This window comes from Perca fluviatilis, chromosome 15 (genome assembly GCF_010015445.1).
Source record: "Perca fluviatilis chromosome 15, GENO_Pfluv_1.0, whole genome shotgun sequence".
Taxonomy (NCBI): Eukaryota; Metazoa; Chordata; class Actinopteri; order Perciformes; family Percidae; genus Perca; species Perca fluviatilis.
Window position 1 is genome coordinate 27449837 of NC_053126.1, and position 16888 is coordinate 27466724.

Sequence of the window (16888 nt, forward strand, 5' to 3'; positions counted from 1 at the left end):
AGCCTGCCTGTCAGACTGGCGATCAGATCTCGAGTCCCCACGATTGAACGCTATGAAAACCGAAGCGATCGCCCAAGCCTACGAACCAGCTGCTAAATATCACCGGGGGTTGCGGTGTATGCCATGTTTATAAAGGACTTTAAGTAATAGGATGGTCACCACGCACTGACGGTATCATGTCTTGAACTGACTGGTGACTGGTCTTGGTGTATGCAAAGGAACAAAAACAGGACATTGTTCCTTTAATAGACAGTTTACTTAGTTTGATTGGTTCCCTAATCATAAAACTAGAAAAAAAATATGTTTAACTAGCTAAGTGAGAATGTGCACATGCAAGTGTTTATACAGGAAGAAAGCTATCGTCACATTCGCTCACACACACACACACACACACACACACACACACACACACACACACACACACACACACACACACACACACACACACAACAACAAAAAAAAAACACACCCCTTTCCCAGTAACTGATCTGCAGTGGCCATGAAAGGATTCCTCAAACATCTACACAGGGGGGTACACACTCTTTCCCAGAACTTCAGCTATAGCTGTGAGTGAATTCGGCACAGTGTGTGCACTAGTGTGTGTTTATGTATGAGAGAGAGAGTTGGAGCATCTCTATCAGATTGGTGGAGTTGCGTTGTGTAGAGGGGATTTTTTTTTTTTTCTCCTTTTTTAAATATAAGGGGGGGGCGCCACCCAACCCCAACCCCCACACACACACACACACACGAAAAAAAAATTTTTTTTTTTTCTTCACTTTTATAATATATTAAATAGCCCCCAACCACACACACACACACACACACACACACGGGTAGAACAGAGTGGAGACGGGGCGCACCACTGCCACCTTAATTATTTCCCCGGTGTTTGACAGGGTGCCAGCAATTACCTGATACCAGGACTCCTTATCTTTTGTATGGAGGGCAGGTTCACACTTGTAGCCTCAGCGAACCCAGCCGAGTCCACACAACCCTCCCCCAACACACACACATACCCCTCCCCAGCCTGCCTAGAGCCTACAGAGGCTGTGATACATTAGCGGCTCAGGTAGAAACTGAAATAAGGTGTGTCATATAAGGGTGAGCTGATTAAGGCATCTTTTTTTTTTTTTTTTTTTTTTTTACAATTAATCAATTCATACTTGTCACTCTTTATGCAGCAGAAAGCTAAGGCTTCGGTCTTTCCCGTCATCACGTTGGACACTTGTAATATTTGGAACCCATATGCATTTACAGTGTAAATTAAAATCTTTAAATCAAAATTAGGATTTTGGAGTGTTACAAACTCCAACACAAAACTTTGTTTAAATGCTTTAAGCAATTATTTAATAAATTAGAAACGTTCAACGTATTACACAGTAAAAGATAGTCGGATAGTGTTGTGTGCGGGACATTAAGTCAGACTCGGTGGTGAGGGACATACGCAGAGCTGTAGCCGAGCCAAAGTAGTGCACTTTTTAATTCATTAACTTTGTCAGGCAAATAAATTGCTGATACAGATAATCTGCAAACTGCCAAAAAAAACGGCCCGATAATCGTCCAGGGCCGATAATCAGTCTATCCCTAATTTACACATCCCATAGTTGTAGAGCAACATTATCATTCATTTGGAGTTGTGTTTGTGTCCACCTGGTCAATGTCAGTCCAATACTCTCTCTCTTTTAGCTCTGTTTTTGGTCTCCACCATCTCCTTGTGGACATATCTGTGTCTTCAGCTGCTAAATGCTCCACTGTGTTCACCAGTTAGTGTCTAACTGTGTCTTTTTGCTGCTAAGCAGGTATAGTACAGTGAAGGTGAAGCCGGACAGCTAAACAACTCACTATAAAGCCGAGTGACTCCTTTCATATTGTTACATTGTTTTCACATTGTCATTTGAGACATTGTTATTATAAAAAAATGGATTATAACCAATTTCAATTTTTTGTATTGCTGTCTAACTACTCACAATGAAACTCAACACTTGTTGCAGCTAGAGTGTGTGTCTATCTATCTATCTATATATCTATATATCTATCTATCTATCTCATATGAAAAGTGACTTGTTTACTCTATTTAACCATCAAATAATATGCGATTTTGGTTGTTCTGAATTCAAAATGAGTCCATCCAAATAGTTTTTGTATTGAACGTCAGACTTTACAAACCGCATGTCTACTGAATGTAACTACTAATCTGTATTAACAAACAGGAAAATGCAACTCTGTAAACTCAGAAGCAGCCCAACGGCCAGCATCAGTGATAGCACTAATGGCCAGTGAATGCTGTTTGTGTCACTGAGAGGTCATCGGTCTGGTCATACAACACATAGAGACTGTGTTGGAGGCTTAATGACATGAGAGGAGTCCTGTAATTACACCATAGCTCTCTAAGCTGAGCAGTATGGATGCACACGCTCACTCTCGCCTCGTCTTAACAAGTGTGCCTTGTGTGTGTTGCAGCACTTCTCACCTTTTTAAAGGCAAACTGTGGTGTATTACAACTACAGTTTTGTAGCTCTTACCTTCGGCTCTATATGCATGTTGTTCGAAATGAAAGCATTCGTTTTTCATTCACTCTCTGAGTTTTAACATTGCACTCCGAGTAAATTGCCGAGATTTCTCTTTTGATCCTACAGATGGATAAACCATAGGAAAAAATAAGTGTTTGGTGAAATGGTTTTGATTTGAATTTCCGTAGTTTTGCAGCTCTAATTTCTGAATGATAACTCGTACTTCAGTAAGTGTGTCGGATCAAAGCCTGCAGACGGTGGCACGATGATAAAGCCAATTATAAAAATAAAAAAATGTTACAACGGCTTTGTCAATTGTGATGAATTGGTATAAAAGAGATATTTAGGCACACAATATTGCAGGTAGCAGCTGTGGATCTCAGCTTTCGCTTTGGAACTATAATCATACACCCCGACCCGCCCACCCACCCACTGCTTCTCGTGGTATGTCACGTCGCAGTGGTTGAATATTGTAACACAAAACCCCACTGGATGCCCTGACTCCAGCTCCGACCTCAATCCATCCTTTGTGTTTGCAGCTTGCAGGAAATGTGTGTGTGTGTGTGTGTTTGTGAGTGTGCTCAACAAAGGAAGGGGACACTGTTCCCATACAAAGGCAAGTGGCTAAGATCATTCAGGACCCAGAAACCAAGAGAGAGAGATAGAGAGATTCAATATGATCTTCTGAACACAGACACAGGCACATTCACATACTGTAGAGCATATGTGTCTCCACACGCACGCAGACACGCACGCAGGAACATACACACAGCGTTCTTTACACTGTCACAGATGCGTCATTCCTGCATTTAGTCTCATAACTGTCATAACTGTTAAACATTTTGCATAATAAAGTATAGCAGGGCAGCACATGCAAGCCAAAAAACTTACCGGCCATGTTGATAAAATAGTTGAGTTTGCAAGAGAAGAACGAGAGCAAATTTTTTGGGGGCAAAAAAAGAGAGACAAAGCTTGTAGAAAGTTGAAGCTTCCAGGTTTAGGCCTGATCCTGATCCCTTTAGGCCTGACTGAACTAAGGTCTAAAATAATGGATGACCAGACTGACAGTCTGACGATCTGCAGCCCTTGTGGTAGCAAGAGAATTTAATCTAAATCTACAATTTATTAGGTCTGGCTATAGTGATAATAATTGTGTACTCACCAAATGAATTGCTGAGATCTCAGGACGTGGTGACACGGGTCATGAAACATGATCAGTCAGACGATCAGGTTAGTCAAATCAAAGGGGTCCTCTATATCTAAACACGCTGAGGCAATTGCATTAAACGGTACACACTTCCTTTCTCCTAAGTGGGCACGGACTTGTTTGGAAGTGTAGTGAATGTTTATCTGTGTTTTTTTGCCCCCAACGGTGCCTTCCAGGCAGCGCTGGCTGGAAGGCAGACCGGTTGGATGACAAGTTGTATTTGCATAATGTATTTATATATTTTTTCACTGGTTACATATTAGTTAGCTCTGGGACATTTTACTAACGACTCGTATTTGATTTCTTCCCACCTGCAGCGCTGAAGAGATCCTTTGACATTGAAGATGTGGATGACATACCATCCTTCTCCTCAGCTTCACCCATCTCCACCCCCGTTTCTCCCTCTTCCCCCCATTTCTTCCTCCACCACAACAAAGCCAGCGAGGGGCGGGGAGGAGCTGGCCAGTCCCCTTCATTAGCCTTCAACAACAACAACAACAACAGCCTGGGCTCCACAGCCCACCACTCCCGCATCAGCCTGACTTCTAACCCCAGCCCGGCGCTCAAGTCCCGTAGTGTAGTCGGCAGCCTGTCCTTCAACCGAGGAACCACGAACAAGTCGGCCATCCACAACAATGGTTCTTCCGTCACAAGGGCTGCATCCTTCCAGAGCAGGTTAAACCCCAACGGTTACTCCATTCTGTCTGGGCCAGGAAGTGATGACAGCCTTCACAGCTCCACGTCCAGCCTGGAGTACTCTGGTGGGGGTGGGGGTGCCCTCCCTTTTACGAAGCTGGGGTCATATCACAGCCCTCCGCCTCAGGGCGAGTACCACCGAACCCAGCCCCAGCTCCCACAACCGCACCGTGAGGGAGGTGCCAACTTGGAAAGCAACCTTAACCTGAAGACGTCTCATGGGGTTGTTTTCCACTCCGGGATGGACCAGGGGCCAGGGATGATGCTGGGTGTTCCAGAGCCTCGGGGGGTGAACCATGGCTCCATGCCGAGCCTAGACGCCCAAATTCATAATGGAGGAGGAGGAGGAACGGTGAGTATGCAAAGAGGTGGAGGGGGAGACAGGATGTCACCAGGGTTGAGGTATGCCGGCGCTAATGCCAACTGGAATGGTCGTATTCATAATGCCAGTTCCTTCGGGGAGGAGGGCTACGGTAGCCCCAAAAACCAGTACCAGCAGCAAGGCCCCCAGGTCCTCATGGCTCCCCAGCCCAAGGCCAAAGAGGCTTCACGTCTCGGCAAGTTCCCCTTGGATCTCGACAGCTTGGTAAGCGGCAACTCAACCACCTCTCTCGCCAAGACTCAGGGAGGATCCACGAGCCCCAACCCGCCCAAGCCTCCGCCAAGGAGCACAGGAGGCTTCCAACACCACACCAGCCCACCATCCACCTCGGCCAGCCCCTCAGCCTCTCTCAGCAGCCTGGACAGTTCTTCTGACACCCCGCCCCTCTCCCTCCACCATCCCTTTTTGCCATTCTCCCCACGCTCTCTGACTCCCCTGCAGGGTTCAATTCCTGTCCCAGAGATGAGTTGCTCCCCGGTGTCCTTCTCTCCAGCCCAGAGCCCCCAGCTGCAGCTTCTCTCAGGGCCCCAAGTTGTCCAGGTGGTCCCGAACCTGTCTAACCCTTCCAGCCCCGCCAGCTCCAGAGCCATTTGGTCTGTGGAGGATGGCCCAGGTGATGGCAGAGATATTGTAGGCTCAATCTTACAGAGGATCGCTTCCTACACCCAGCATGTCATGACCGACACCAACCCAGCAGCTGTGACCCAACCCCCTACTCGCAACGGTGGGTTGTCATCTGAATATGGGTGTCCTGAGACCACGAACATGCCCACATGGAAACAGGGGAAGAAGAAACAGAAAGGTAAGATGTGTTTATTTATTTATTTTTTTGGAAAGTGCTTAAAAAGCTGCATTTGTATATCTCTGTAATTTATAACCATACACAGTTGCATGCATTTGTCTGTGCTCTGAGGCTCATGAGAAAAAAAAGGGCAGGAGGGATTTTAATGGTGGGTCATAGCTCAAAACAGTGACAAACTATCAACAGTCGTGTGTGTGTGTGTGTGTGTGTGTGTGTGTGTGCGCGTGTGTGTGTGTGTGTGGCAACCTGCATCTTTACCTTTGTGGGTCTTTGGTGTGCAGTCTGTATGTGCATGTTGTAAACCTTGCAACATGCAACATCTGCCTTTTTATTATGACCACTGACATGACAAGACAACTTCTAGAAACACACACACACACACACACACACACACACACACACACACACACACACACACACACACACACACACACACACACACACACACACAAAACCCTATTTCCTGAAAAATAATACTTAAATAACATTATACTGATACCACATCTTTCCCTAACCTTGCCTAAATCTAACCACTAACAGGACTCGGGATGCGAACCCACTGATGTCCTACATTCCTACAGTTTGTACGGTGCAACACATAGTTGTGGTGCGGTGCATCTGAACATAATCCAGGCATCTATTGAGTTTGGCACCGCAACATAATTGGGGGGAAAACTATTTGGTAATATATAAACAACGTTTTGTGTTGAAAATGCAGCGTTGAGGATGGTATAAGCTCACAATCATCTCTTTGGTGAGTCTCCAATGTTTATTTATACTAATGTTATTATGCTACGACATTGCTAAACTGAAATGGTGCACATAGAAAGTATCCATCTTTTCCTCCATATGAAATCCCTGTTGGTGTCCTGAAACTCTGACAAAACACTCATACACTTGTAACACAATTCTAGGTTTCTTTGTGTGTGTGCGTGTGTGTGTGTGTACGTGTGTGCGTGACTAGCACACACTCACACATCCCATGCTGACAGGGAACTTCTTTTTGTTTTCATGTCAGTGTAGGAAGACAAGTCAAGGTTAGCAGATGAGCTTAGCAGCCACACCCGTTGTAATGGTTTCCTGTTGTGTTGAGCTACATCACGAATGTACACACACACACACACACACACACACACACACACACACACACACACACACACACACACACACACACACACACACACACACACACAGCAATACCCAAACCAAGACACATTCTACAGAACAAACTTTTGTTCATGCATACACATTCACTCGTTGTGTGTCTTTTGTTTTTGAAGGCTCGTGTGACATTTTTAACAGGGGTTTTAAAGCTATTTTTAGTCCACCTCCTCCCAGCTGGCCTTTGGCTCCTGCTTCCTCTGATAACAAAGTCTACTTTTCTGTGTCTCGGTACCACATTTACAGAAACAACGTTACAGCAAATACAACTCTGTCAAACCACAAAACCAAGATACTTGGAAAACAAAATCTTCCCTAATCATGGGTTTTAATCGGACACACAGTAGAAAAATGTCAACTGAACTACAGCTTTTTAGTTTATAATTAAGGATTTACGACACTAACCGCAATAGGGTAACTTTGACTCCTCGTAGGGGTTGGCGTTTCGATCCCCAGCACCTCCTGTCAACATGTCGCAGTCTGCTTGGGCAAGAAACAGAACCCCAAAATTGTTCCCCCACATGCCTGTAGTTGTACAACATTTAGACCATATAGTACATTCACTTCATCCATGCAAATCATTTGTGCATCTATACATGTCAGTTAGATGGATTGATGCGATGTTGTGCCTTGTTGTAGTCCCACTTTGATGAAGTCAGATGAGACGCCTGGATGTTTACACGTAAATATTGTCCAATGCAGATTCAAGAACTCGGCTGTGCGGTTTTACAAACAGGAGGCATCTGTTTTTAAGGCGCCTGTTGGGATTTCCCCTTCGCCTCCTTCAGTCTCATCAGGGAATTAGTCCAATACCTCTGAGCTGAAACAGAGAACAGCCAACTGTACTCGCAGCTCCGTTCTCAATTCACATCTTAACTCCGACTCACATGACAACACGAGAGATGTACAAGAAGATGCGAGTGTGCGTTGTGCACGGTACCGTGTGTTTCCTGGAACCTTGTTACATTCATTTACTGATGCTAACACGTTGACCTTTATGAGTAGTTGACGATGCTTTGTTTAGACCGACTGGTTTGTTAGGGGAGGGAGAGGCACGTAAAAATCGTATTGCCATACTGTATGACACCCAGATTCAGGTGCGATTTTGAAGAATTAAAAGCTGCACTAAGTGCTTTTGTGTGATACTAGGTGGAGGAAAGACTTTATTCCTAGCCTCACGGTAACTTGTGAATGACAAACGCAACTTCTGCTTCCTTTCAACTGGCATCTGCGAGAGTTGGCGGCATGCTACAGGTCTTTCCTTTTTCATAGGAAAATTAAAGGCAGCATGTCACGCCTTGAAGGAAAAGTTCGACATTAAACTAGTGAATTCAAACTGAAAAGCATCCACCTTTTACATAGGGTTGGGTACTGAAATCCGGTGCTAATATGACACCTGCTAACCAGCTTAATCAGGGAGAGTGGATGCAGGTTTGCCTCATTAGGTCTTTTCTGAAGGGAGGGGCTGGGCAATCCTAAGGTGAAGAACAATAGGTAAGATAGTTCTGCATAAACTGACATTTTTATAACATTTGGGGTGCCTGTTGTAGTGGGTGCACCTATATGTATAAACAGTATTGTCGGCAGTAACTGATCTATCCAACTGTAATGATGTTTTGAGAAACTTAAGTGTTACTGTTGCTTGCTCAGGTTAGCTCACCCTATAATCACCTGTGCAGGTGGTAGGTTCCAATTACGGGAGGCTGAGTTAAAAAGGGCTTCAGGAGAAGAAGGCTTGAGGGATCTTGGAAGCTGGCTGTGAGGTTGCCGGTTTGTACGTTTGCTCTTATTTGGACTCTGTTTAGTATTCTGTTTTCTGAATTGAGCGCTTGAAAAGCCTCCTCTCCAGTCGTCATTCGTGGCAGCGACCAAGCAGCTTTTTGTCTACATTCAACATTAGCGGCCACCGATGCGCAGCAACCCGTCAATGCCGCGGTCGCTGCTACGTCACCGGGATCGTTTGTCTGATTGGTTGAAGGACTATCCAATTGCGTACAGAGTCATTTGAACTATGCCCGTTGATCGCGCCTCTTGTGCAGTAGAAAATACAGAGCGGACTCCCCAGACTGATGTTCAGTCTTAAAAGATTTGAGCTTGGTCTGGTGATAGCCAGACTAAGGGTGCGCCTCATTCAGTAAAAGATTAGGCATCGCTTCTATTGGACTCCCTCCAGATTGTTTAGAAGTGGTCTGAAAGACACACCGAATTGTTGTAAATGTAAGCCAGAGGAGGGCCAATTACTTCATGTCCTATGGTCCTGTGATAAAGTCCAGGAATTTTGGACCAGGATACATGATAACCTATGTCTGATTGAAGGGACCCAGGTTCCACTCAGCCCAAGATTATTTGTTCTGGCAGATGGGTCAATCCTAATCAATTATCAATGTCTGCTCAGCTTGTTTCTCTAATAACTTCAGGTCCAGATGTTCAGGAGGTTTTTACCGGGAGAAGAATTATCCGCAGAGGTCTCCTCCTCTCCATGACATGATAAAAACAAGGAGTTTCACTTTGGGCTGGTCGGTGAAAAAAAAAAAGAAAAAAAAGATTATAATAAAAAAATAAGATTTCTCTGCTGTCATTGCTGGAAACATAATAACATAACTAGATTACAAAAAAAAAATAGACAAAATAGATTGCATAGGTCTAGTTCTTTTTAGACATTTTAATGTGGAAAAGTTACATAATATACCTTTTTTAAAGTGACTATATGTATCTTTTAAATGTTTCTGAAACTGTGTAATGTTCCATCTGATGATCATAAATGACATGTAACAGCAAACGAGACTAACCGTGAAAAGAACGCTAGTTTTTATATAGTTTTTATTAATGCCTTTGTCCGGGTCCGATTTTTTTTTTCCCCAGGAAGTCACAGAATGATTTACAGCAGGTAGATGGCGCTACAGTCACACATTCTGACGGGTCACAGATTTCGGCGTGACACCGGAAAAGCTTGTGTTAGCGTATCCAGCCAGCTGAGCCAGGTAAAAGGTTAAAATTAAACGAAGAACAACTAAAAGCTAAAAGGGAAAGTGAAAGACAACGGGCGAAAACCCCATTCGGTCGGGCTTTCAACAGAAGGAGACAATTACGAGATTGTCAATGATTTAAAATCGTCCCCCAAATTGGCCCTCGGGTATGTAATATGTCTATCTCATTCATGAAATAACTTTGCAATGCACAATGTGGTTGTACGTCTGTAGCCAACATTAAGTTACGCCCCCCTTCCATTTAGTGCGGACGGTTTAGTCCTTCTACTCCGTGTTTATGTTGGCCTACTATTCTCTTTTCCTTTACGTCCCCCTGTAACGTTACTTGTGTAAAGCGTCCGTGCTTTGGCTCGTGACACGCTTAGAGCGATAACGTTACCCGGTTCAGCTCCCGAGACATCCGAAGCAGGCTAAGTTACCGTAAGCGGCACCGGAAATGCAACGATTCATCTGTAACTTGTTCTCTTATTGTAAATTTAAGGATTTTCTTCCTGAGCAAAACATTCATGGCAACTGTATGACCTCAAAGCTAACTCAGTAATGCAGCAGCGTGAAGAAAAGATCTTTACGACAGCAGGTGTGGTAAAAACACTACCGCTTCTGTCCAAAGCGGCCGCTAGAATCAACGCAAACTGACTGGCATTGCTGGGACTCACTGTGACTTTAACAAAGTCGACGTTGATGCAGAGACGTCAGATATGCTCGCGCTTATGCGCTCTCGGGTACCGAAATTTGGCACCGTTTGATTCAAAGCGAATCCGTCCTCGGTAGTACCGACGTTATTTGTTCGGTACCCAACTAGGGCTGGGTATCGTTCAGAATCTTTCGATCCGGTGCCAATTTCGATACCTCAGTTTCGATACCGATTCCTAACGATACTTTTTTCGATACCATATGTTTTAAAATCCATTTCAACATCAACAAAAATACATTAAACACAAAGCTTTTATTTTCCACCTTAATTCAGAATTCCACCTTAAGAATCAAAAGTCAAAATTAAAAAATTCTGGTAAAACTGCTCACTCAGAGTAACATTAATAAAAGTGCATTGCCTTGCAAGCTCAGCCTGTCAGTCAGTCATCAGGGCAGAGAAACCACCGTTGTGGCTGCTTGTCTAAGAGGAAGTGTAACGTCAACAGCACCGCGACCGCTTTCGGCTCGCCATTAATATCATATCGCAGCAAACGCTGTCTGCGTGAAGTTTTAAAAAACTGTAACCACACTAGAAACCAACCGTGACTCTCTGTGACTTCAACAAAACTGCAGACAGTTTACTCCGTCCGCACCTTGCCGTGTGTGCGTGCGTGTGTGTGTGTGTCGGTCGGAGCTCCGCTCTGTGTCAATATGCAGAGAGGACACATAAGCTTGCGCTTACACGCTCAGACGCTTTTGGAACCGAAATTTGACACCGAAAGATAAAGAATTTTTCGATACTCATAGGATTGGAGTATTTTTTTCGATACCATAAAAGTATCGACGTTCGGTACCCAGCCCTTTACCCAACCCTATTACTCAGTGGCACATAACGTGAAGTAACATGGTATTTTATTTTCTTTGAGTTTTAACTTGTCCAGAGGAACCGGTCCATTTCTCTTCCACTTGCCCTACAAAAAAAAAATCCACTTGTCCCGGACAAGTGGACAAGCCTTAATGTCGAGCCCTGTCACATATTTAAAGATTGTAGAAACGGATTATTTTCCAATTCATGGCACGTTTTTTTTTTATTATTTTATGCGTTCTGCAGGGAGGGGAGGCTGGCGTTGGTCACGGTTTGGAATGAAAGGGAGAAAACAGGACAGAGTAACACGGTGGATATCGTTCATATACATTTTTGTTTTAAATAGTTTTTTAATCGTCGTTAATAGTGATGGTTCGAGTAATTCCTCTATATCGAAAGTTCAACACTCCCAGTTTTTTTCACTTGGACTTGGGAGAGTTAGCTAGAGTAGCGTTATCAGCTGAATAGCTTAGCGCGGGGCTAATGGACCCAGTGATGTATCTCGTAAATGACCCCACTAATAATGCCCGAAATGATACCAAAGGTCTACACTAGTATATATAGGTTATGCACTCATAAAACGATGGATTGTAAAGTTTGTAAGTACACCAGAAGTTTATGTAAATAACACTTGCCTGCTGGCTTCTGCTCTCTGCTGTTGTTGTTGCTGCTGTGAGACGAGTGCTTAGGGACATCTACAAATTACAACACCGAAAAGAGATGCAACAAAAATATTTATTAATTTAACTTTTTTTTTTAAGTAAGTGCTGTAGTATAACTAGCAGTAGACAAGTAATAATTGAGGTAAGTTTGGAGACATTACCTTATTTAATCATTGAATTAATAAATATTTTTGTTGTAACTCTTTTCGGTGTAGTAATTTGTAGACGGCCCTAAGCACTCGTCTAACTGCAGGTAGCAGCAGCAGCAGCAGCAGAGAGCAGAAGAGAGCAGGCAAGTGTTCATAAACTTCTGGTGTACTTACAAACTTTCCAATCCATCATTTTATGAGTACATAACCTATTTGTACTACTTGTAGACGTTTGGTATCATTTCGGGCATTATTAGTGGGGTAACTTACAAGATACAAACGTGGGTCCATTAGCCCCTGCGCTAAGCTATTCAGCTGATAACGCTACTCTAGCTAACTCTCCCAATGTTCGACCCAGGTGAAAAAAGCTTCTGGGGGGGGTGTTTGGCTCGAGGTCATGGTGCAAAGGACCCTAGGGCGAATTACTCCGAACCATCACTTTAAGGCGGCAGGCGTGTCTTGCTTAGGCGGCCGCCTAAGCTACAAAGCGCTGCGGGAAACCGTGGGTCTTCAATCCGCTGTGGTTTGTTTCATACGTAATACATCCTCCACTTTTTAATATACAGTCAAACAAAGCTATTGCTGCGCATGCGGGCCAAGTGTCTGATGGAGGAGGTGAATTCTTGCAGCTGTGTTTGGCAAGACCGGCTTGTATGGAGTGCTCCGTCCCACCCCTGCGTGGAGATCAACTCCCACAAGTGACAAAATTGGCTCGCTGACTGCTGCGGATGGGGCACACATTATTCCACAACATTCTCAAAGAGTGCAGCCCAAGTCTGAGCTTTGGCAACCGTTTCCCCTCCGAGCTCACGCAAACATCGCCGCTGTCATCAGGGTTCACTTTGTAAATAACAGGCTAATGTGCGGTAATGGGCGTTCACAGTGAAATGATTGTTTTTGCTGCATCCAGTGCTTTTCTCAGATCATTTGTTTCCCATTTAAAAAAAAAAAAAAAAAAAGCTTGGAAACACAAAAGTGGCCCCGGGGCCTTTTTTCCTCTACTCCCTCCCTCCTGCTCATAGAGAAACATACAGAGGAAAAGACAGTTTGTGTTCTGAATTAGAAATAATGTGTTTTATCTTAGTGTCAGTCATGAGACCCGTAATCTAATGCCGTCAACGGAATAAAGATCAGTATTGTTCACCCCCATAGATAATCTCCGTCTTCGTATCGCTCACATCTCTTCCACCTTGGGAAAGAATTCTTATCTCCTTTTTCTATTTTCCACATCTCTTCGCTTCATCAGTTCTGCATTCCTCTCCATCTCTTCCCTTCATTATCTCTGCATTTACTTTTATAGGCAATGGCTGTCCGACAGCCTCCATGATGAATACGTACTGTCCAAACACCACAAACAGCACTGTCATTATCGAGAACAACTTTATTCAGTCTTTCCCCTCTGCTCTTTCTTTTCTGACCTCCTCTCTCTTTAGCTGTCATGCCCAGGCTTGTCGGGACTCCCCACCTCCCAATCCCTCTCTCTTTCCCTCTCTGATTCAAGCTTTAATGACAGTGATTTGGGGAATAAATTCCTCCCTAGCAGATGTCTAAGCCGTCGTCCTCATCCGTTTCCCTCTCCTCACTTTATCCTCTCTGTGACAGAAAGAGTTTATTTTCGTACATGTTGGTAATGGCTTATGGAGAAAAAAAAATTAACATTAAGTTGCAAGAGTGTTTTCATTATTCATGAGTCAGATTCTGCATGCGTGTTAGTTCGCTCTTAGTTTTCCTAGTTTTACAATTGTCGATCGGCTGATCATTGTGAAGCCTCTGAAGCGTCCTATGTCCTAGTCCACACTGAAGCCTCCTCTGTCCTAGTCCCCTTAAAAGCCTCCTCTGTCCTAAGCTGCATCTCATGTCGCTTAAATTGCCTCCCCGAGTCCTCCACTTGCCTCCTCTTCCTCGCGTCTTAGTCCCTCCCACCGAGGAGGCCCGGGAGAGACGCGAGGAAATCATGGGAGGAGAGAGGCAGCGGGCAAATGGGTTTTAGAGGGATGAGCTGTCCTTTCCTCATGACTTCGTCAGCTGTTTGGGCCGAGTTAGCAACGCCTTCAGCTGCACGGCTTCTGGGAAGGCTGCTCTCGCCTCGGGTGATCCCTCCTCGACGCTATCTCCTCGGTGATCCCTCCTTGATGCTGTCTCCTCGGTGGGAGGGACTCGACGCTATCTCCTCGGTGATCCCTCCTCGACGCTATCTCCTCGGTGATCCCTCCTCGATGCTAGCTCCTCGGTGATCCCTCCTCGATGCTAGCTCCTCGGTGATCCCTCCTCGACGCTATCTCCTCGGTGATCCCTCCTCGACGCTATCTCCTCGGTGATCCCTCCTCGATGCTAGCTCCTCGGTGATCCCTCCTCGACGCTAGCTCCTCGGTGATCCCTCCTCGACGCTATCTCCTCGGTGATCCCTCCTCGATGCTAGCTCCTCGGTGATCCCTCCTCGATGCTAGCTCCTCGATGATCCCTCCTCGACGCTAGCTCCTCGGTCCTCGGGCTAGAAATAAGAGCCTTCACCGAGGAGGGACAGAACAACTTCCGGTTCAGCCTAGGACAGAGGAGTCGAGGAGCTATCAGATAAGGGCCATGGGATGTACCCCTGGTTCCCTCTGAAGCGTCCTTTCTCATTAAGGTGAAATTGTGGTCGCAGTGTCAGCCTACGCACTCTGACATGTCTCCATTTAGGCATGTGTAGGATCTGAGCATGTGTGTAGTGTGTTCCAACAAACAGAGTGTAAATTTCCCCTCTGGGGATCAATAAAAAAACACTAGGCCCATTCTTCTTTTAAGTTCGTACGGGGCATCTGTGGCTCAGGTGGCTAAGAGCGGTCGCCTATCAATTGGAAGGTCGGCGGTTCGATCCCTGGCCCGGCAGTTCCATGTCGAAGTGTCAAGACACTGAACCCCAAATTGCCCCGGTGCTGCGCCATCGGAGTGTGAACGTTTTATCTGACGGAAGCCTCGACCACCAGTGTGTGAACGTGTGTGAATGGTGAATGGTTCCTGTGCGCTTTGAGTAGTCGTTAAGACTAAAAAAGCACTATATAAATACAGTCCATTTACTTGTGTTTTTTCCCCAAGTCCGCTTTATGGATCCAAAACAGGAAGCCGAAGGAAAGATAAGCGTTTGTGAAGCACAGTTTTGTGCGTATCTTAAAGGTTGCCTGATCCAGTACATACAAACAGATGAAAGAAACAGCCAATCGGATCTTTTCATGAGGGATCCTCCTCTCCGCTGCTGTTTGTTGCTGTTTCAGCCCGCTAGTTTGTCCTTCCCATCAGCTCAGAATGGAACCCGGCTTCCTGTCCAGTTGTTTGGTTCAAGGCCCTGAAATGTGTTTCCTGCACCAAATAAGATTAGCTCACCCTGGCTGTTTAGACTTAGGGGTTAAGACACACATGCACACACACACACACACACACACACACACACACACACACACACACACACACACACACACACACACACACACACACACACACAGGATAGACAGTGATGAAGACACTGACAAGCCGACATGAAAAGACTTTCAGATGACTAATTCCCGCCCCCAAACGGCTAAGTCAAAATGACCTCACTTTGTAAAAGTGTCTTTACAAGACTTCACACACACACACACACACACACACACACACACACACACACACACACACACACACACACACACACACACACACACACACAATCTTTATTTAATGGTACCTTCCATTTTAAATACAGGGATAAGCAGAAAAAAAGTTAAAGACATCAGGAGAGCTGAGTGAGGCCTGAGACAGGCAGCAGGGTGAACATGAGAAACAGTCCGGCCTAAAGGTAAGACGGAGTGCACAGTCATCCGGAGCACCGTAAATCAACAGATGCTGCATTAGAGGCTTTTAAAGTGTAGCACTTCAAAACCCTCACGGTGCATGAGTCATGATAGATTAACAGCGCACACAGTTCCTCTGTTGTAAAACATGAGCTGTTGGATATTGACAAAGTGTGTAAAGCAAAGCTGCTACGCACGTGTGTCTGCAGTGACGGACTGGGATCAAAATGAACGGCACCTGGCATGTGCAACACACCGGCCCTATTTTTGTCAATTACCTAGCTTGGGAATTAGTAACTCTGCCTTTGCGTGGGAATCTTTCCACGCACCTCGCCGCGGTGCAATCTTGAATATCTGTGGCTGCGTGCATAAAATAACTAATCAGTACTAATACAGTACCTGTGCCAGAAATAGGTGGAACCTGAATGCCTCATTTCTGTGTTCAATGGTTTTCCTCTTCATAGGAATTCATTCGTACTCTGCATATGTAAACCTTTTTACAAAAAAAATCAATCAAGTTAAATACAAAAATATACGCGTGTAATATGTCAACAAGGTCTCACGGCAGTTTGTGAAATGGTCGTGTTATTTTGAATCTGTTGATCCGTGTACACAGACACGTTTACGTCGTTTTATTTCGCGGTGGTCAGCACGTAATGGGAAGCATCTATACGGAGGTTGGGAGGTTGGGTTTAGGACAAGAAGAACGGGGAAAGGACACGTCACACGCCGGGACACGATCCCCGGTCTCCGGGGACGAGAGTCCTGCGTGGTTTGTCCTATCCACCCCCACAGTGTTATCTCAATGGATGATGTCACAATGTCACAGCGTCTGAGACAAAGACACTAAGGGCCGTACAGTATCTCGGCGCGGCGCAAAGCCCGATACAGGTGTCTTTGCTAGTTTAAGACCGACGCAGTTGTCAATTTCCCGTCCAGCGCCCACTTTGTTTAAATGGCAAGCCCATCTGTGCGCCCATGGGCGTGCTGGTCTTACAGCGAGGTGTGTTCGGGTGCATTCTTGGCGTATC

The 16888-nt window shown here is 45.2% G+C and overlaps 1 protein-coding gene across 2 annotated transcripts in view; it reads left to right on the forward strand.

Annotated features, from left to right (window-relative positions):
- Positions 1-16888, forward strand: part of sept12 (septin 12) — a 100413-nt gene that overhangs the window by 11560 nt on the left and 71965 nt on the right. For both annotated transcript variants that reach the window (XM_039824315.1, XM_039824316.1), the window contains exon 2: positions 4035-5597. In XM_039824315.1, coding sequence (XP_039680249.1) covers positions 4035-5597 — 1563 coding nt within the window. The remainder of the gene's footprint in view (positions 1-4034; positions 5598-16888) is intronic.